A 23351-nucleotide genomic window follows, 5' to 3' on the forward strand; every position below is an offset into this window, starting at 1 on the left:
GTTCCAGTCTTTATCTATGGAACACAAGATCACTTAATCAATGCATGTTTTACTTTATCAGAAAGGGGTACATAAGCATTTCTGTCAAATTAGCCGAAGTATTTGATATAGAATTTGTTTGCTTAGTGACTTTTATGACAGCTTCAGGAATATTAAGCAATGTAAGGCCTGCCAAAACAAAGATTAATTTTTTTTTTTATATATAACAATTTTAGCATACGTTCTTTCATGTTGAGACAGATATGCTCATATTGCCACTGTATCTCTGACTCAATCATTAGGAACTACTAAACTGGACGTGTTGTATCATGAAGTCACAGATTAATTATACTCAGAGCCTTGGAAATGTGATATTTTTACAGAAATTCCTGCCAGCTACAGAAAAATACAGAAAGCGATTACAAATTATACTTGCAAGTAAATTAACATCAGGGAAGAACAGATGTCTCCGTGAACATAGTAAATTTAATGCTTATTCCATTAACGCAATGAAGTGGTATGCATTTTCTAAAGAAAACATATCTTTCAAAGAAAAAACATCTTCAGTAAGTTTGACATAGCTTTAAGAAAAAAGGGTTACCTTTCTCTTGATTACTGATCAGAACTTGAAGTGCTATTGCAGCTTCCACTTTCACAGGCATTTCCCTATCATCTATCAGACACCGTCTTGTGAGTTCTAAGGCTGTCTGGAGATTCTGGTCACTCTTAAATTTGACTTCACAAAAATAATGAAGAACCCAACAAGCCTGAAAAAAGATAACAAATAAATCCAGTGTTATAAAACTACAAGCAGGATTATCAACTGATACCAGTAACCTACACAAAATATTAAATGTGAAGTACAACTAACATTGAATAAGAAGATAGTGTAAAACTTTTCAGATGAATATGTTTGAGAATATGGAGGCTGGCCAGTGGGAGGCTTGTCTTTCAGACATCACTAGACCAGTACTATGATCTCAAGTTCATCTTTGGCCACAGGTTTCGTGTGAGCAGTATAGTCTAAATGCAAAACACAAATAGACCATACCACCAGACACAGACTGAAAACTATGCACACAATTCTGCAGCCACTTTAAAATTACACAAAAGCTGTTTATAGTCATGCATAACGACTGATACTAATCACTGAAATAAGCACCCATTTTATTACACGCACACAAAGAAGTAAATTTGTTAAACGTAAAAATAATTTAAAGAATATTCCTAAACTCTTCAGATGGAACAAAGTACATCTTAACAATAAATCTTACACTTTCTTACCCGTGCTCTCATGTAACCCAGCTCACTGCTGAAGAGAGGGAACACGTGATTCTGCAACATATATTCCATCTGATCTTTATATATCTTCTTCTGTTGGAATATTAACAAAAACTTTCAGTTTAAACTTTTCCGTAACGATGTATTTCTAATCCAATAAAAATGGCACGTATAAAAGCATGAACAGCTTAACAAAACCCTCACACTTTTAACCTCCCCCTTTATTAAAGCTATTAACAAAAAAAATCCTGTAGTTGAATTAAACTTGTATCCTACATGTTCCTATGTGGAACAAACTTGTGATTTTCAGTCAAATATTGGCAGGTATTTTCCCCTGTCATTCTTGTTCTCCTACAGAAACCTTTTGCTTGGCAACACATTAATAGCAAAAGTAGTCGGGAAAATTCTGGGACTCATGGTCCAAATCTAAATACATGACCTGCCTCTTACTTGCTGCCATTCTAATTGAAAAAGTTCACTAATTTCATTTTATTTCCTGATCTTCTATACAGAGAAGAGATCTTATTAAATCATCAGCCACTCACTGGATGGATTTTTTGTTCCTTCCTTCCATGAAAAGTGAATGTAGTTAAGTAGTAATAAATGGTGTAGTAACTTACTAGAAGCAGAGAATTTAAGAGAACGTTAAAACAAGTCATCTGAACTTGAACATAACCTAATACAACCTGCGCAATTATGCTGACAACTGTTCAAAACCAAAGCAATTAAGTTCAACAATTTTAAAAAATCCTGGCAGTGATTCCAAAACTTGAGAACTCAAAAAGCTATTCTCCCTTCTTCTCGTATGTGAAAGAAGGGAAAAGAACGGAAAAAAAAACAACCAGATTTAGTACACTTACTTTTAGGAGAATTTCAGCCAAAGAACCGATCATATGTAAAGCACCATCTTTCTTACGAGGGTCAGCATTTGGCTCTGTAAGGATCTGATAACAAAAGCCCATTGTCTTCTGCAAAACCTAGATTGAATGTCCAGTTAGTCAAAGTATTTCAACCAGTCATGGCAGGTACTATTCTCAGTGCTCTGAAATACTCAAGTTCTGTAAACGTCTAATAATATACTCCAATTCTGGAATTTGGGTAATGTTTTACGGATCTGTTATAACATAGATCATTCTTGATATGTGGCTTCTAGGGGAACTGGCAAATACAAAAATCACAAGTAGACCAGCACAAAATAACTGAGAAAAATGATAAATTTTGATGTACTATAATATGACAGAGCAGAAAAGTAAAATTTATCAGTAATTCTTTCAGCAAATAAAGCCTATAAACTAAGTCTAGGTAGCATTGTGTTTAATAAAATCCTTGAATAGCTTACCTCTTTCCTTTTACTACATGATGTAAACAATAATGTCTGAGCAGCAGTTGTAGGAGAAATGAAGTCTTCGAATACATCTATTAAGTAAACGTAACAGCTATAAATTTTGGTCCTTATATAAATACTAAGCTTAATGTAATCTAATGGTTTCCTACAGAACAAAAGAGCAAGAATTTTCCACTTTTTTTCAGGAGGTTCATGCTTTCTTACTACAGATGTTTCAAGACCAAACAACAGTAACAGTGGGTTGGTGATTCCCCATAAATGTATGTTTCACCTTTTCCATGATCAGTGGATCTGCATATCTAATTTGAAATTGAATGTCTTCCTTATCTCTATGATCAATCTTTTTTAATTATAGAAGCAGACAGTGGTTGAATTTTGACACGTATGTTATTTGTTGCACCTCTAAGAACATGTAATTGGTTGAGTTAAAAATGCATTGTTTCTTATTTCTCTGTAGAGGAGGATTATCAGAGCCAGATATAATATATGTATTGTTTACAGGGCTGCCTCACCTGAGGAACAAGAAACCTCCAAAACCATCAAGATTCCTTGTTCTCAACAAACAATTCTTAGAGGAATCATTAAGGTTGGAGAAGACCTTCAAGATCGTCTGGTCCAGCCATCACCCTACTACCACTGTCACCCACTAAACCATGTCCCTAAGCACCAGGTCCAACCTTTCCTTAAAGGCCCCCAAGGACAGTGACTCCACCACTTCCCCAGGCAATTTATTTAGGAAGTTTGTAGTCCACTCTTTCTTCCTCAGCCTCAAAGTGCTACACAGGCTCATAGTGAACCCCAAGAACAAAAGTAACAAACCACAAGAGGCGAAATTAGACAAGTCTGGAATGCTAGACTTACTTCATACTATTTCATTTATCTCTATGGTAAATCTGTTCAGAACTATGACACATTTGAAATTAATTGAGATGATAAAAACATCAGGGTCTGAAATATTAGCTGCTATAAACAATAAACTTGTAATAACATGAAACTTATGTAATTATTGTAAGCTAGACCTAGACTGACCTATCCAAGAAAAACATTGTAAATGTCAAAGTTAACTATTTTTCAAATGCAGAAACAATTGTGCCAGTTGAATCATATGGTATCTGTCATTTACACAAGCATATCCAGAAGTTAACTACGAAGTTACACCACTTGGATAACAGACATCCCACCCCCACCATTTATTTTTTTTATAGTCAACTGCTTTCACAAAAAAGCCATAAAAATACCATCTTCACATGAAGACAGATTTTAATGTGAGAAGATTTCAAATTCTCACCAAATTTCATGCGAATATATTCATATGGATCTTCTTGCCAAAGCTCTTCATCAGCATCTGTATAACACATCAATGGAAAAATAACATCTTGGATAATCCCCTGCAATTAAGAAAAAAGTTGAAAAAGAGTTAGCACTATTGAATCAACCTCTATATTGCCCTATATTTAACAAACTATATTTTGTCCCTCCTCAGTTCTGATAGAACATAATAACATTATAAAATTATTGGGGCATTGTGAATTTTACGTACTGCCTTAAAAAATGGTTTACGCTGGATAATGATATGTGGAAATGATTCATTACCATAAATACAGTAGTTATCATCATTGCCAAATTTGTTGTGTTGCTCTTCCACTGTGTAATCTTTCATTTAAAGCACAAAAGACTCACAGCAAAAAAAAACCCATTCTCTATTCATGCAACCCCAGCTCTATTCATGCATCAAGATAACCTTCACTAAGCAGGCTTAAACTTTTTCCACCAGCAATTTATAGCAGTTTCCCAGAACTTTATTTCTAGCAATGATAAAGACACCATACAACAGACTGTATTACTGAGCCACGTTAAGTATTAAACCCAGAAAATGGTTTACTTGAATATGAGGTTTCAAATTCTTCCAGGTGACAGCATGTGACACTCCTTGATTGATGTAATTCAGTGTTTGCTGCAGAACTCTAGGAGCCATGTACTGTTTTTCCTTGTATTGATACAACACCTTCAGCAACACCTAGAAAAATCAGATCTCATTAATAGCACATACTGAGCACAGGCCGTTTTAACCCAAAGAATTACACTATCCCTCACAGTCCTACCTAAGAATCCCCCAAAATCCAACCCAAAGTGCTGTCACCAGAGAGCAGAAATCAGAGCCTGCCCCTCTGCTCCCCTCACTAGAAAGCTGCAGGCCATGAGGCCTCCCCTCAGTCTCCTCTACACTAAGGAAACCAAGTGACTTCAGACATACACCTTGATCTCTAGACACTTCAACACCTTTCTAGCCCTCCTTTAGATGCTCTCTAATAGCTTTATGTCCTTCTTATAATGTGGTGCCCGAAACTGTACACACTGCTCCAGGTGAGGCCACAACAGCGCAGAACAGAGTGGGATCATAAGTGCCTTAAGAAATTACCAGCTGTAACTCTCACCTCAGCACAAGGCTTCAGTGGCATTAGATACTGACTTAGGATAAGAAAAAGACTAAATGCTCTGAGACTTGAAGCTATTTCAAGAAATATCAAAGAATAAACACAACAAAAATACTTGTCTCTTGTGTATTAAATAAAAGAGAATATGATTCTCTGCAAACAATACCTCAAAGGGACAATGGTTACTTGGAATGTCCAAAAACAGTAAACCATCAGTACGTGGCAAGACTAACATGCTTCTTCAAATTAGAACAATTAAGCAGTGTTAATAATTTAAAAAAGTCTAAGAAACCAGTATCAAAAGTGATTAAACTCTCAAAACAACCCAATGATATAGTTTTACTTCCCTGATTTTATGCTTTAAATGTTATTTTCCAGAAGTAACTGGGAAACTAAAGATAATGAACTTCTTGGGGATTTCCAGAGAACATAACATTCTACAGATTGCCTTCCTTTATAAAATTCAACACAAGCGGAAAAAAACAACATGACCATCAACTTATCATATACTCAACTTTTACAGCCCATGTAGATGGGCTCCATGGCGTAACATATATCATGGCAGCAGCTCAGTGAAGATTTAAAAATATATTAACTGGGGAGGGTTCTTCATTGTAGGCAAAAGAAATCTGATGAACTAGAACTTCACATACAGTAATACAATATTCTTTGTCAAAAAGCTTATGCAGAAAGCTCCCATTTGCTGGTATCTTTGGCTTTTAGCAGGATCTGAAGTTTTTGTTTGTTTGTTGTTGGGGGTTTTCTCATTGTTTTTGTTTTAAGAAGAGATTCTCCATTGCAACATAATGGCACATAAAAAGCCTAACTTCATCAAGATTTAGTGGAAGAATGGGAATAGCCTTTGAAAATGAGCACGGAGCTGAGGCTTAGCAAGTGGTCTTTGCAGCCACACTACTTAAAGTGTGCCTGGACAAGCGTATCAGGTTTCTCACTTCACAGTATCTAAGTAATTACCTCCTATTGTTCAGATGCAATACAGAAAGAAATTAAAGGAAAGGATAAGCAGAGATTTAATAGTTTGAGCAAGAAAAAGGAAAATGTGGGGTGGAAGCAAATCGAAGAACAAATTCTGCAATGGGGCTAAGGAACAACCAGACAGTAGTGTTCAACCAGCGTTTAGTTCTGGTTCATTGGGTCTTCCAAAATCAGAAGCATCTTGAGCAAAACAATCACTAACACAAGTGGTAAGAATCAAGGTATTCCAGAAAGGTAAGTCAAGCCTGTTTTGGCTAAGTTGAAGAAAGTTTATCTAGAACTAATGCTGTTGTTGTTGATTTTTTTTTGGTTGGTTGGTTGTTTTTTTTTTTGTTTGTTTGTTTGTTTGTTTTTTAGGGAGGAGTGACATGCATGAAAAATATAAGCTAGATAAATAATCAGTAAGAAATAATTATGAAGTTTATATTAGCATTATGTTTTAAGTTTATACTTGAGCAATCCATAACCCCATGACACACATCTATTCATCCTTTAGTAATAGGGTGTGCGTACTTGGGAAAGTAAAGGCAACTCAAGCATAGTATCAGGTCAGAAACTGTATTCTTCAGTATTTCAATCTCCAATTTTATTATTACTTTTAACGAAATATATCCTATTTAAAAATCATAAAATTTATTTGAAGGATTCTATTTCTTGACAATACATCCAAGATTATTTTCTGTGTAGAAACAGAGGCTATCACCTTAAAAAACTGTATTTTCATACAAGGTGCATTATTGTATAAGGGAGAAGTCTGTACGCATTTTAAAATCCTGCTCTTCAGCAATTTTTCTTTAAAGAGTTAACTTTCTGGTGTTACCTACATGCAGTAACAGTAAGGATCAAATTTGATTCAAAGGCAAGTTAATATATATATATACACATATATACGTGTGTGTGTGTGTATATATACATATATATATATAAACTGTTCAAACGGATCTTTTTGAAGATTTTTTCCCACATGCAGTCTTTTCTCAGAACTTCGCTTTACCTACAAAGTACAAATCAATCAGTAACATCTTAAAGTACGTGCAGTAACTAAACATTTAGCAGGATGCCATCCACAGGTATGAACATCTCAAAGTGACAGACTCCAGTATTCTCAATAGTATGTTGGGACATGTTTCCTAACACTCAATGTGGCCATGTTCTCTTCCCTTTCAATGCTTTGACGACCTTCAGAAAACACGTACTTTGGAAATACTTCCCTTACTTTTCTTCTTGATATTTAAGTCCCGTAAATCATTATAATTTCACTGGGAATGAAGATAATTTAAAAAATAATTAGGAAGCTGAACTAAAAAACTGTTCTTCTCCTCATTAAAAAAGAGGCTTAGAAGAAAACAATCAGCTCCCTGAGATTTTTTTTGTATATATAGTCTACTTATATTTACAATATAATCACCTTCAAGTAAACAGATTTTTGAGCTAATACAAACACATGAATTTTATAAAAACTCTTGGAAGTTTTATAAGCTTATTCCAAGAAAACAATAGGGAAGAAATCACATCAAACTCTAAACATATCCTAATACTTCCCACATTCAGCATTTCTTACTTGTTGAACACCAACAGCAAACGCCTTCAGGAACACTTCAGCAAACTCATTGTACTCCTTGGAAACATTACCAGGGCTTCCATACCTAGAATTTGAAGCAAATGTGCAAAATTAAAGCGTGCAGCACTGTTATTGACTTAACTATTAGGTTTTTCTCTTAAAAATAACGATAATGAACGAGAAATTACCTCTCAAAAAGTCTAGCTAAGATATGCAAAGCCCACTTCTTGCACTTCCACCAAGGCAACTCAGGTCTATCATCTTCATCAACTTGAAGCGTTTCCTTTAGGGAAAAAAATTACCAACTATTTACAAACAGTTCAAACTGTATGCATTTTGGACAATTTTATAGCATATTTTTTCTTTTACCCTTCCATTTGCATATCACACTTCCAGCTTAACAGAAGTATAAAGTACAGCACACCTAAAAATAAATCCCTTAAATACATTCCATAAATGGTAAACAAATTATCGAAACAAGAAGCCAAAATAAATTATGCTATAGTTTTAAAACAGAACTCCTAAACAAGCTATGTATTTTCAAAACTTGTCTAGTTTGTTTAAAATATCCTATTTAGCTGAAAAAAATATTTTCTTGGCACCTATTAAGAAAAAACACAGAAATAAGTTTTCACTTTTAAAAAAATTAATAAAAGAAAAATATTTAAGCTTAAAGAAAGAATAGCCAAAAGCCACTTACAGCTGGTACATCCCTATCCACAACAGTCTTCAGGATTTCTATCCATTCAGTCAGGTTTTGCTGATTTATCAACTCCAAAGGTAACGTGTACTTACATAAAATAAAGGCAAAAATAAATATATTATAAAGCATTTTGAAAATAATGTTACTTTCACAGTTTGAATTTTAGCTCTTTAATGATAAGTAAGTGTAGACAAAGATCTGAAAGATTTGCTAGCAAAAGACTCAGAAATAACAGGATAAAGACCTCAACACAATCTAGACTATATCCTCAATATCCTCAAAGGTGCTAGAGGCCTTTATTTAAATTCTGCTTATACAATGCTAAGACACTACTTAAATGGATGTTACGCTAATTTCTGGAGCAATTAGCAGTATATTAAGAGTTCCCTCACAAACTGCATTTACACTTGTAATTTTGAATATGCTGCCCTCTACAACCTGTCATTAGAAAGCTTATTTTTACTCAGTTATGTAGCAAGCACTACCTTAGAGGATAGAAGGCGTAAGTTCTATCTAATGTCAGACCAGGAAAAAGTATAGCGCTGATTTTACAGCAGAATTAATGATACCAAAACCCTGTGATTCATATCACAACTGAACAGTAGTTGCAAATGATTCAAATTTAATCTAAAATTGTTAATATTCCTGTCATTTACTATTTTAAGGTCAAACAAAGCTTTAAATTACTGATCAAGAATACACCATTTTATTATTATTTTTTTTTTTTTTTACCTGGACAAGGGCATAAAATATTTTGAAGATTTGTTTCTGGATGAGGACAGACTGATCAGATGGATCACTCAGAAGCTGAATGAAACTATCCTTCAAAACTGGTAGAAAATGTTGCATTGCAGCTATCAAAGGACTACGCTCCTCTGGTTTCTTGTACCTTTAGATAAGAACAAAATTAGCTTTATTCGTCTTTCAGGTAGTGTGGAATTTTAAAAGCCCACCCTCCCCCATTGGAGACACAAGGAGGTTACAACACATGATTAAAAAATAGCCATTTCTTGTTACAGAATTTGGAGTGAAGTATAGTCAGACAACATTACAATTAAAAGGCAAGTTTGAAAATTGCTAAGAGTTTGTTACTCCACTATACAGCTCTATTAGCCTTCCGCTAGTAATGCGCTCCAGCCTACTTATTCACTTTGAATACTACCTCATGTTCTGCCACACCATTACTATAGTGAAAAACAGAGTATTACAGAAAGTGCAAACAGAAGAAACATTTATTGCCAAGAATGGCAGATCTTGGGCTAATCAGTAAAATTCCAGAAAGACATCTATCAGGTTTCACATTTACCAAAAACATTTCCAGAAGATGGATTATTTCTCTGACATTGAAGAAAGTAAGTTGCAAGGTCTGTTTACCACATCTTTCATTTTAATTTTCCCAAATTTAACAATCTGAATGTAGGCTTCAAGGGCACGTGACGGACTCACAGGCTTCAATTTCAACACTCTTTGAAATTGGGCCCCAAATCTTCCCAGGCCTATGCTGAAAGGAGGGCTTCGTTGCCTTTCTGAACAAAAATCAAGATTTCTGAAAGGAAGTGAAGCCACATTTTTAAATCCTACCCCCAACTTTTCATTTATTAACAAAGTCCTGATCGAATAAATAGTTATCACAGCAGAACAGTATCTAGTCCATAGCAGTGATAACAAGTAAGAACAAAGAATCACTTGAAGAATGTACAGCTTAATTTTTTGTTTAAGCTATTAATACTATAATGCTCTTCTTGGGCTCTTGTGGGAGAATATGGGGGGGGGGACATTTTTGGTAGACTTTTCATTGCTATTAAACATTAATCAATGCTCAGTCTCTTAACAGTGCCAATTTGTAGAAATGTAAGATAAAGTCTACTCAGTCTGCTGCCAGATGGCATGTTCTGTAAAAACTACTACAGAACATTGAGCTCCAACATCATGTTCAAATAATGTATTTTCTACATATTTTCTGAAATAGAAACCTAAATACAAAGACCTAACGTTGCTCAGGAAAGCTCAGTTTCAAATTTCCCCAAAAGATACAATTGAAAAAGACAGGAAAAACAATTATGCAAAGAGCAGCCATATGAACTCGCTAGATAGATTTGGATAGGGAAAAAAATTTTAAAGTAGTCTAAAAATATTTAGCTTCTACACTAAGAAAAAAATAAGCATCGATTGCTAAAGATTCCTACAACTCAAACGGTAACAACTTGACTGAAGTCATAACATTATGCAGAATTTCTCCCCAAAAGCTGGAACAAGACATTTAACAAATTTTAGAGACCTGCCTACACTCATGTTGCACGTAATGCAATAAAATGTGTGTATTTCTACATGACTGGTGAAGCTGACCATTGTTGATTTCACCAGAAAGCCAAATAATTAACAGTTGCTGGCTTCAGCTAATAATGTTAGCTGATCAAAAAATTTAACACGACTATTACCTTAGTTAATCATGCAATGACTGTACTCACATCAAAATCTTTCCTTAACCAAGAATTACTATAATCAAAATATACCACCAGTGAACACTGCACGTTTATCTTGCAGGTCTCTGCTGCATAATTCATTTAAAATGTTTAATTTTAAAATTGACAAATCAGTTTCCTTTCTTCTCCTAGCAGGACTTGCAATTCTCACCCACAGAAAAACCTCCAATGTTTAATTACAACACTCTTTACAGCATTTCTATTAAAAAGAATCTTTGAGGAGTCATTGTTCACCTGTTTTACTCTATTTAACACACAATTCATGAAATTAATAGAGGAATTCTTCAATGCAATATCTTAAAGTATCTAAAACAAAAGCATTACACGACTGCTTTCACAGATTAAGTTGTTGATTCCTCCTGTTACACTACTACTTCTCCATGATTCCAAGATTGCACTCTGCCACTCAAATGAGCCTTCCACAAACCAAAGGCAGCAGCTAAGCTCCGCATATGTTCTCAAAGGGCAACCTCAGTTTTAAAGATCTAAGCATAACAGATACAGAGCTAAAAATACTCAAAATTTAGAAGAGGATCAAACCAAAGCTGACTAAATCTGATGTTTCCTAACATTCAAGATTACACACTTGGAAATCTCTGTATGTTAACTTCCACTCATACCTAGAGTACAAATTCAGTAAGAGTATAAAACTCATTTGAATTAAGTAATCATTTGCAGCAAAGCTATGACTTGGAGCAGACTTTCTTATTGCTATGAAGCTTATATTGCTGTAACACATCAATCCAAACAGAACTACCACCAAACTAAGGCTTTAAAGATGGCCCCTTTTTTTGTGATCTAGATCTAACCTCTAATGGAGGCAGTTTTTCTATACTTTCTTAGTGGACAGGATATGAGCCAGTATCTGCATATCAATACTCCAGGAATATTGACTAAACTAAATTTGCCATGTTTGTATCGCTAAACTAATATTGACTAAACGTTCTATCACTTGTGCTCAATCCCACATACAATTTTACACTGTTAAAATATACATACAGTACACAAGAGATACATGTGTATTCATTCTGCTGTTTTATATGGTAGAAAAAACTTACTCGTAGTTTTTCACAAGTTGATAAAGACATAGAAGAATGCCAAGCCAACAAGCACTGTTGTCAGACTGAAGATAAAACCCAATTTTCTCCACAACTGCAGTCCAACGACTAGGATAATCATGCTTGATAATATGATGAATGCAAGTAGTAAGTTGTACTCTGGAAACAAAGTATAGAATAATTAAATAAATTACTATTACTTTAATAATATTCTTGTGGTGTTGAAACATCTAATGTTGCCTGAATTCAGACTTATTTCAAGCTTGCGTTTTTAGTGGTTTTTTTTTTTTTTTTTTTTTTTTTTTTTTTTTAATACCAAGTTTAGGTTCTGTACTTTCCATTTAATGCTGTTCATTTGATGAACTTTATAAATAAAGTGACGTGGTCTGGCCTTTTGCAAAGGACTCTGTGAGTAAATTTCCATGTGCTGCACAAGTTGAAAACTGTCTTTCCATCTACAGTAATTCTATGCTTAAGTATGCAGCAGCGTAAGACAACAATGCTTAACATTCAGGTTATCTTAGTCGTGCAAAAATACAGTCAGAAAACAGAATTCAAAACCAGGTTAAAACAGCATACCTAATCAGCTCAGGAGAGTGAATAATGGCTTCTACAATATTTTCACGAATACAGTGTCTATCTTCTTCTGGGATGGAGTAAGGTGGAATCTCTCCTGGTGCAGTTTCACGATCTGGCCAATACTGGGTTATCATATTTTTCAAGTAGATAACTCCTATCATACAAGAGAGACAAATCAGCTCATAGCCATTCCAAGTATAAAACAAACACATTTTGCAGAGAGAAGTCTATTTTAGAACAAAACAAGCAAATTACTAATACACTGACCATTTCTGACTACTAGGATCAAAGTAAATAAAACATGCAAATCATTAAGATCTATCAATGTTTACAAATATCTTAAGTGTGGGAGACAGAGGGATTTGGCCAGCCTCTTTTCAGTGGTTTGTGGGGACAGGACAAGGGGCAATGGCCACAAAATGGAGCATAGAAGTTCCACACCAACATGCGAAAGAACTTCTTCACAGTGAGGGTGACGGAGCACTGGAACAGGCTGCCCAGGGAGGTTGCGGAGTCTCGTTCTCTGGACGCCTGGATGCCTACCTTCTCCCATCTGGACGCCTACCTGGGCAACCTGCTCTAGGGAACCTGCTTTGGCAGGGGGGTTGGACCCGATGATCTCTTGAGGTCCCTTCCAACCCCTACAATTCTGTGATTCTGTGATTAACCTATTAATTTGCTATGTTGATATTCCTTCACCCATTTATTTTGATATATTTTTAGTACTGTAAAGGATGTGTTTCCATATGAAAATGCAAACTATACTGCTTTCATGTTACATATAAAAGAGCTTGTGTAACATTTTAACAATACACTGCTGAAAAATCCTTTGTAGTCATTTTCTCACTATTTTCATTAAAACTGAGCAAATTAATACTAATGACTATCTAAAACAACCCTTGTATTTTGTAAGCAAAAAATGTAATCAAGTCTGTGATACAGGAGTGAATGTTAAAGAGAAACAGAGCTCCTTTATACCAAGTGTATGGGCCACACCACTTTGTAGCATTTGGGCTACTGGCACAAACACCTGCTTTTACCATGTGACAACCAAATCTAAACTGCTTATGTGGCAAAATATAGTATAAAACACTTGAAAAGAAAGACTTACAAAATACAAAAGGAAATGTCAAATTACAAACTAATATCAAAGTTACTATTAATCTAATTCTACATACAAATCCATAAAGCAAATTCTTTTCCTAAACTTCACATGCACCTTCTGAACACTCAGAAGACAAACTGTTTTTGAAAGGGTCTGCAAAGGTCTGAAACAATCTGTAGATACATGCTATAACAACACTGAAGTGATGCAAAATTCAGTCTGTCCTCAGGGGGTTTTAATCATATCATTAGCTGCTTTGCAAAACATGCACTGTTTCTAAGACACGTGTTGGATGTGTTTTCTCCACTCTCTACAGACTTTTTTAAAATTAGCTTAAACTAAGGCTGAATTTCAAGAGGTTGTTTTCAAACCTCCTCCTTTTTCACATTATACATGTTAAACAGTAACCTTTTTGACACATCCTCCCAAAATAAGATAAAATATAATATATATATAATATAATAAGATAAAATAAGATAAAAATGCAAGGTAGGCTTACATTACAACTTCAAATAATCTACTACCTGGAAGGTTCAACTAAGTGATCAAGGTCACATCTCCTGAACCGTCAGAAACCACTGAGGTATTGTTTTAGAAACCTCTTACCAAGTAATATAGTAGCTTTAAGGTGATGTTTGGTCCTGCCAATATTCAAGATCCGATTTTACTGATTGCTCGTTCAAATCAGCAGTTCCAAATGACAATATGTTTTCTTCCACTTATAATGTTGAGAAACATTAGCTTTATTAGTACAATGTAAAATTACCTCCTTGGGCCAAGCGTACCATCATCATGAACTACTCTGGTTTCCCAAAGGCCATTATTCACTAGAGACAAAGGGGAGCAACCACTGAAGAGTCAGCCACCTTTTCTTTCTCTTATTTAGTGTATGATGCCAGATGCAGTTTATGACGACTAACTCTGACGACTCCCAATTTTCCCGTGTTTGAGATTAACACCATTAGAATTCTTTAATAACTTAATAGTGATACAATATCTGAATATGCACCTGTGTGCACGCACCATTGAAGTGAAAACAACTAAAGGATTTGAAAACTTGCCTGCCTGTCTCACTGGTAAATCCAGTTGTTCGGACATGGTGATCTGAAGCAAAGTTGAAACAAAGTTCACTGACTTATGAGCCTGTAGAGGACAAAAAAAAAGTTATAAAAAAATTAGTATAGTTTAGTCATAGTTCGTCAAGTTTTAGAGTACTCCTGTTTGCTATTACCATCTCTTTACAACACTGTAATGCAGTCAAAAGAATAGCAGCAATTCAGTTTCACAGTAGCTAGCAAACTAAAGCATTCCAAAATTTCATGCTCACTGGACTCTGAAGACAGACAGCATGGTGGAGGCAAAACCCTATCATTTTGGGTAGGGTTGAAGAAATCATTTAACAGGCTTTGGTAATCAACCTTTTACAGTCACCAAACAAGTTCTTCACTCAGAGTACCTTAAAGAATATCTGAGTAGCCAGACAAGAAACAAGCACAGCAATTTTATAGTGACCTCAAGTAATGTATTATGTAAACAAATAATTGTTAAACAATTCATTATGTAATAATCAACGCAACAGATGGCAACCTGTGTTTTAAAACTATGCCCAGCCTTAACCAAGCATATTCAAGTTATAGTTCACCCTTCTGATCAAAATGGCTTAAAGTGACTTAATTCTTTACTGCAGCAACTTCTAGCCTAACTATACAACAGCAAGCTAACAGTATGGAGACCTAAATGGAGTTTCACCAGAGTAACAACTTCTAAGGATTTGCGAGAGTTCACTTACAAACAAAGGCAAAATGTGATTTGTTTTACAATAATGAGCAATATCACTGATGCACTAAATACTACTACATGGTATTTTCAACATGAAGAAACTGACATTTAACATTCGCACAGCATCCCTTGACACCTTCCTGAACATCAAAAACTCGAGACACTTAATGAACTTCTCTCCGAGAAGAGAATTTTAATTCTCAAAAACTAGATGTGCTTTTTCTAGTTGGAAAACAACATCATTTTCTTCAAGGTCAAGAGTCAATGGCTATGAGCTGCAGCAAGGGAAATTCCAGTTTTACACAAGGAAAAAATTTCCTCTCAACAAGGAGGGTCAAGTATTGGAACAGCCTGCCCAGGCAGGCAGTGGGGCTGGCCTTTTGAAATATTCAAAACTCAACCGGAGAAGGTCCCGACCTCATCTAACTCTGAAACCAGCTTTACTTCAGTGGACTGGACCAGAGGGCCTGCAGAGTCCTCCTAACCTCGTTCTTCCAAGCCTCTGATTCTAATTGCCAAGATGCATGTCTGCTTTATCATCACTAACATGGCAAAATTGTTTCATATGCTCTTTGCAGCACTTCTATCGAAGACAACTACGTAGACCTAAATATCTCGACTTGTTAAACTCTTAGGAAGACATCTCTTACCTACATATTAATCACTTTATTGTTTCCTACATAAAGCAAGTAAGTCCTTGGAAAACCATGACAGTATCCATTTATAAAAAAAAAAATAAAAGAATGTCTCAGACTCCACATCAGAGCAAACACCCATCATAAAGAGACTATCCAACTATATTTCTGTTCTTTCTAAAGGATTAAGAGCTCATTGACAGTATGAAATGTCAACAACACACCTTCTAAGCATTTAACACTGCCCAGCTCTCTCCCTTTCACACCAGGTTTTTATCTCCAAGCTCCAAAAACCATCTTCTAAATGTTCTAGTATGAAGAAGCGCAAAAGGTACAACCTGGGACTTGATATTTGTTCCAGTATTTGTGCTAAAATTTTATTAGTATAGCTTGTTGCCTATCTTACCTGATTTTAAATGAGGAATGAACTTGACTAAAGAACGTCCCCAACATATATTGAAGTGTTGCACATACTCATCCTGTGCACTACAAACCTACGGACTACAGAAAACTCACAGAAGCAACATTTGCATCCGGTCCAAGCCAAATACTTATTTGTTGAGGGTGTTGTGATGAATTGGGACTAAGTGACACTGCAATACGAGCATGCATCTTTCTGAGCCGTGCCCCTCTGATTTCCCTGAAGTCCTGAAGAAGAAAAAATACTTTCAAATTTAAAAAAAAAAAAGTATATTTGACCATTTGACAGTTGAAAACATTTTAAATAAAATTTACTTGTTGATATTAATTTCTACTACATCTCCACTACTATTCAGTTCCTTTCTCTTAAGCAGCATTAACATACACACTTCTGCAACACACACCTAATGACAGTAGACCCTAATTCAGCACAGTATTCAATTATATGCCTAATATTAATGTCAATGGGAGGTTATATTAACAGTCTGCATAAAAGAGAGACTTAAAATGCAAACTGATATCATTCCATCATGAGTACGATAAACTTAACAACTACCTTTTTAATACCAAAAATTATTCATAATGCATTTCATGTTTGGAAATTAAGTATTTAATCCTAGAATATTGAAAATGAAATATTCTTTTTCCTTTTTCATGATAAACGATAACTAACCTTATAAGTAAAGCTGCTGTAAATGATACCTGAATTAAAAATATAAAAATACAATGAGATGCTTAAGAACCATCAAGGAACTGATGGGAATAACAAAACAAATTGAATAAAAAGATGCTAAGTGTTCTAAAAGAAAAAAAGCAACAAAGATAGACCTCAACATACAACCAAACTGCCACACATTGAAATTTAATAGCATTAATCACAAAAAATAAACTTTCCTACATTAAAAAAATCAGGACTGAGACCGTGATTGTAGCAAGCTTCTAATAACGTCAATTATATTAGTATGTGGAATTAACATATTTTCACTGGATTCCCTGAACTATATAAAGTTTAAAATTATAGGACCAAAACATCCATACATTGTCTTGGTTTTCTAACATCTTAGAAGTATCACCCTTATGAATATTTCAAGCATCCTACACCAACCAATCATAGAGATGAGCTACTCTATCACCTTCAGTGGTTCAAAGCACAGATTCAGGCTAGAAATAACTTGTGATTTTCATACAAGGTAACATTTGAAGTAACTTGTACTTTTCACTCAATACCACCTTCAGTTTATAACTAAATTCACACACAGCTCCATAAACATTACTAAGCATTCTACAGAAAATATAAAAGAATTCCAGACTCTTCACAACAACCTTTCCCATCCCTCCACAAGGAACATGCTTCCAGAGAAACTGAAACGTGGGGAGGAAGGACTGCTACATGAAGGCATGGGTCTACTGCATAGTCAAATAAAACCCTGGGTACTACAAAACTGGCCACGTGCTCCCTTGTTTTGCGTTACTATTAAAAAGAACATCCAATCTTTTCTTGGCACTCAGATAAAACAACTGAACTTAATATGAGAATCACATAGGTGCCAATTTTGTATCTATGGCATTAAAAATACTGAACACACATCATTTTGGCTATTTTAATCTTTAGTATTTTTACTGTCCAACGATGGCTGACTCTCGGGACATCATGTTCTTCCTGTTCATTGACACCACTGCTAAAAAAACACCACCAGAGGAGCACACCTATTTTAGGTATATATTGTATACAAACACTGGCTTTTAGTTTTGGTGGATGTGATTAGCCAAAATACTTCACAAATGAAGATTCATTAAATATGTACCAGGAAACTGAATCCGAACATAGAGGATTCTGCAGGCATTTGCATACCCCAGTCTTAAGAAAGAAATGCACTGATGCCACTTCCACGAAAGCCACTGGTAAACAGCGTTAGCCTGCGGAGAACTTCCATGCCTGCACAATTCAAGGTTCAAAATCAGAATTTCGCACGGGCTTCTATTACATACTCTAAATTGTGTGAGAACAGAAACTATTTCTATCACTAAAGTTTTGACATAAGTAAAACCCAGTCTTCTGCTCCTTAGTTATAAATGCTCTTTACCTCTAGGAATAAGAAATTAAGAGAAGTACAGGGACAATTAAAAAATGGTTCTGTCCGAAAGTCTATTTCCCAACACGTAAGTCAACATAAAAAAAAAGTCATTTCTAGTCCTTCCCCCTTACAAATCTTCAAACATGCCGTGTCACTGGTATGACTTTCTGTTGTCTAAGAGCCAAAGAATTCAGGGACTTTTCCCAAGAGCAATTTCTGCTATGCAGCCTCACTAGCTGAGGAATGTATTCTATCAGACCACAAACATTGCACCACTGTCTGTTAATATCAATCAGTATTCCAGAACATACAATCTTTGTTCATATTTCATTGCAGGTTTTCCTAGCAGAGTTGCTTTGCTAGCCATGTGCTAGAACAGTTTGATTAGTAGAGGTGTCATGCCAGCCTCAATCTGAAATGATGTATCAAGTTTGAAGATTAAACTTCAATTAAAGAGACTTCATTAAAGAGACGATCTCACGGCATACAGAACTAACAACAGTTAATTATGGTACACAAGGGCACTTTTTCCCCCCGCCATGAAAGTCAGTTACATTCTTCTTTAATACGAGAGTTATTCATGTCTTATAGAAAGCCTGCATGCCACTAACTGATAAAAGCAGTAAGTTTCATCTCAGGTGAAAAGACCTCCAGGCATTCTTGTCAGACATTAAGAATTTAACATAACGTAACAGACAGTACTCTAAGTAGCTCTTTATCTGTTACCAAAAAAGCCAAACAGAACGGTGCTAAAATATTTACTAAATATATGTTGTTGAACTAGAACCCTAAGTTATTAACACAATTATTCAAAATAGCACACATTTAAATAAAGGCTATAATTTATTTTCCCATGAGATGAAGAAATACAAATTTACTATTTCTCCTCCATTCCAATTCTGAATAGTTCATGTGACTTGTTTTTTTAAATCTAGGCCATAACAGCACTAGGTGACCACACAGCTGTTACATTAAGATGAAAGTTTTTTTATTTTATAGAAAGGTAAGGTCAGGAACTGTAAGGCCAAGCTGAATCAGCAAACTGCTTTGTAACACTCTTTCAATTCTTTTTTAAGAACTCAGCAGGTATGGAAGTCATTCTGACCTCAGGTTTTTGCAAGCTAGTTCTACCACCTTACACAGCTGTAATGTATATGTAAACTAAATTTGAGGTCCACTAAAAACATGCATATCAGACCTCGCAAATTTATTTTATGCTCGTGTCACCAGAACACCGTCTGCAAGTTGTGACGCCTATTAGCTCTTCCATTCAGAGGAAAAAGGAACACGCTCTTAGCAAAAGCTACCTAAGCACACATGCTAGCTGCTTTCTCAATCATGAGAAAGCGGCAAGTGGCTCTGTCTGCTGGATTTACCTTGTATTAGTTAACACGATTCAAGCATGTAACTTCTTCCTGTTGAAGGCTCCCTTGATTCCTTACTGCCCCTGTGGGGATTTCTGGTGTCGAACTAGCCTCAATACACACAATTTAAAACCACCCTTTCACAAAGCATCTCTCATCTAACACATACCAAAACAGAGAAATGGAAAAAAAAAAGGAAATGGAAATGAGAGAAGTGGAAATTATCATGTTCATTTCATAAAACGTCATACTAAGAACTTTAAAAAAAGTACCCATGATCTGGTAATCAGACAGAGCCACAAAACTCATGCTCTGTTCTTGGTCTTACACAGTACTATGATATATAGCTGTAGGTGTCACACATGAAGACCACGTTAGACCTCCAAAGTCGTTAGACCTCCATATCATCAGTCGGAATTTATATGAGAAGCTGGAAACTACACGTTGGACTCCAGTGGTATCATTCTCTATCATTTGCCTTCACAGTAAAGAAAGTAAAACCAAAGAGACTGAGAACCCTGAGATACCTGCAGTTAGCACATCTCAACTCAAGTTCTCACAGCATTTTAAGTGCAGACAATAGAACTTGAAAAAACTTAGTGAAAGAAGAAATAAAGCACAGAAGAATTCATGACTTAGCCAAGGTCAAACAAAAATAACAAGGCCTGGACAAATCAAGAATCATACATCCCAGTCCTTTTCTCTTGTCAGTGGAAACTCTTGCTTAATAGGGTATGATGCAGACAGATCTAGATATTTAACTCTTCCATTAATTAGAAATATCAATTACTGAATGAAGGTCCTTCTTTTCTGATAAGGTAAAGTGATCCATCTACTGAAAACTAGTCTCATCAGCTCAACATAGGCATTTCAGGCAAATTAAAGATAAAAATAAAAGGTCATCCAAGGACAACTAATAGACTTAACTTATAAAAATACTTGTGTGTCCCTGGCCACCTACAAGAAGATAATTCACTGCTGTATGATTTTACCTGCACAGAGAAAGAGACATCTGAAACAGAATATTCACTGACAACACAATTGCTCTAACAGTTAACAAATTCAGACCAGTATCCTGCAAGTGAATACATACTTCATTTCAACAACACTACGTAAAAACAGAACCATGCACTTGAATAAAACTACATACGTGTACAAATGCTTGCAGATTTAGTGTTTCACTTTTTTTTAATCACAAATGGTCTGTGAAAGATCAGTGAGGCTACATTTCAAATAATTCTTACACAACGATTCAGTAATGTCTGGTGCTTTTAAAGGGACACATATTTGGATTTTATTCCAATTTAATACTTGTGTAGTATATGGTAGGCTGTGTTTTGGTTCAGAAACATGAACAAAAGCCAGCTGATGGTTAGCACGATCCTTCACATAACAGTTAGCCATTTGCTGAAGAACCTGAATGGCAGAGAACGCAATTTCCTGCACGTTCAGCAACTCAATACCTGCAGAAAATAGCTAGAATAGATTTGAAGCAAGTTACTATATATAGATGTTAACATGCACAGAATACAAAAACTTGCATTTTAGAGCCAGTTTAAGATTCCATATATATTGTTGTCTTTGTATGCAATTACATTAGTTTTCTTTTGACTCAAATAAGAAATACTAAAAATACAAAATATAAAAATATAAAATATAAAAATACAAAAATATACTGAAAACTTTATACAAATCTAACTTACCCATCGAGTAGTTTTACAGGCATGGATTTCAAATGTACCTAACATTCATTTATTAAACAGCTTCCAAGAATTCAGTTTAATTACACATCTTAATAACATGGTAAGTTATATCTTTAGTTTTTGAAAGTTTCACTGCTGCCTGGAGGACATTTGGCCCACTTTTATCTAAGCTTAGTGAACATCCACTGCATTAGATGCATCTTGTTAGGCCTAAAGTCTGGTTAAGAGCAACCGAGAAAAAACCTGTGGAAAATCCCAAGGAAAAGGTATGCTGAGAGCTGCCACACAGGGCTACCTTTCACTTGTTTCATGAAGCTATCACCTTTCCCTGTAAGTCAAATGCTAGAACACCTTTTTTTCAAAAATGTTTAGAAGCCCGGAGTCTGAACTGCATCAATAAAGAGAAGTTTTCACCTACCAGGTGAAGTGAAACAAAATTACAGCGATCTTCCAAAACTGAAGCCTGCTGAACTAGGATCTACCAGTCCTGCCGTATCCCCACACGACACGTGAGCAGCCTAAGCAGATGACACAGCTGGGCTGGGAACTCTGCCTTCACCCGTCTCCTGGGCACGTGTTGATACTGCACCCAGCGAGCGCGCCTACCTCGGCAGTGCTGCTGAACCCGGAGCCCGAAGGATTTGTACGAAGAGCAAGCAATACCGACCTACTGGCTTTATGTGGGAACTCAGCCCACGGGCCTCTCACGCTTGCAGGCTCCACTGGTTAAAAACACTAGGCGCCGGGGTCGCCGCTACTTTCCCCGCACCCCCTGACAAGCGATTGCCTCCCGGAGAGGCAGAAAGCCGCCCTGCGACAGCCCGGGCCAGGCCAAAAGTCCGGGTCCCAGCCGCAGGCCCGGAGCCGGGGCCCTGTGCCACGCCGCCAGCGCGGCTCTGCCCGCGGAGCGCCACGGGGCCGAGCGGCCGCGGGCAGGGAACGCACCGGCCGCCTCCTGCCGCCGCCGCAGCCCCTCAGCGGCCCCGCCCGGCCCGGCCGGGCCCCGCTGCCATGTGCCGGGGACAATGCGCGACGAGCAGCGGGGCCGGGCGAGCACCAGGCGGGGCCCGGCCGCGCCGTGGGAAGGGGCCGCTCAACGGGGGGACGGGTCTGAGGGGGGGCGCTCCCCGGCGGCCCCCCGGCCCCGGCCCCCCGCGCCCCCGGCCCCTTCCCGCCGCCGCCGGGCCGGGCCTGCCCCGCCGCCCCCGGCCCTGCCCCGGCCGCGCCGTCCCCTCGCCGTCCCCGCCGGCTGCAGCCCAGGCCCCGCGGCGCCCCTCACCTCGTTGAGCTGCCGCTCGGCGGCTTCCCGCAGCGCCGGGTCCATGGTGCCCCGCAGGGCCTCGATGATGGTGCTGGGGTCCATGGCGGCGGCGGCGGGAGGCGGAGGGCGGGAGCCGGGGCCGCGCCGCGCCGTGCGCACATGGAGCCGCCGCCTCGCAGCGGCCGCCGGCGCGAAAGGAAGGGGAGCGCCAAAGGCCCGGATAGAGCTGCCCCCCGCCGCCGCCCGCAGCGGCGCCCCTTCCGCCGCCCGCGCCCCGCCTCCGCGCCGCGGGGCGCCACGGGACCTGTAGTCCGCCCGGCCGCGCGGCGCCCGGACCCGGGCGGCGGCCGCCGGGGCGCCTTCAAGGGAAGCAGCCGCGCCGCCGCGCCCGCTGAGGGGAGCGAGGACCAGGGCCGGGGGCTGCAGGCCGGGCCCGCCGCCTCAGCGCCGCGCAGGCAGCGTGGCGGCGGCAGTTGGGCCGCGCCGCCTGCCGGGGCAGGGCGCCGAAGGGAGCCCGCCGGCTGTCGGGGCCCCAGCGGCCGCCCGGTGCGCCCGGCGGGCTGCTCGCGGGGCGCCGCCAGCGCCCTCC

The 23351-nt window shown here is 37.8% G+C and overlaps 1 protein-coding gene across 1 annotated transcript in view; it reads right to left on the reverse strand.

The window, feature by feature from the left end:
* Window positions 1-23032, reverse strand: part of IPO7 (importin 7) — a 34258-nt gene extending 11226 nt beyond the window's left edge. Inside the window, exons 1-14 of the mRNA XM_080593348.1 lie at window positions 22781-23032; window positions 14587-14668; window positions 12421-12574; window positions 11842-12000; window positions 9033-9189; window positions 8298-8387; window positions 7786-7880; window positions 7598-7682; window positions 4488-4622; window positions 3894-3993; window positions 2600-2676; window positions 2121-2237; window positions 1264-1353; window positions 581-746 (exon numbers count right to left, since the gene is read on the reverse strand). Of these exons, the coding sequence (XP_080449474.1) occupies window positions 581-746; window positions 1264-1353; window positions 2121-2237; window positions 2600-2676; window positions 3894-3993; window positions 4488-4622; window positions 7598-7682; window positions 7786-7880; window positions 8298-8387; window positions 9033-9189; window positions 11842-12000; window positions 12421-12574; window positions 14587-14668; window positions 22781-22864 (1591 nt within the window). The 5' untranslated portion in view covers window positions 22865-23032. The remainder of the gene's footprint in view (window positions 1-580; window positions 747-1263; window positions 1354-2120; window positions 2238-2599; window positions 2677-3893; window positions 3994-4487; window positions 4623-7597; window positions 7683-7785; window positions 7881-8297; window positions 8388-9032; window positions 9190-11841; window positions 12001-12420; window positions 12575-14586; window positions 14669-22780) is intronic.
* Between the last annotated feature and the right edge of the window lie 319 nt (window positions 23033-23351).

This window comes from Anser brachyrhynchus (assembly GCF_964034855.1).
Source record: "Anser brachyrhynchus genome assembly, chromosome: 5".
Taxonomy (NCBI): Eukaryota; Metazoa; Chordata; class Aves; order Anseriformes; family Anatidae; genus Anser; species Anser brachyrhynchus.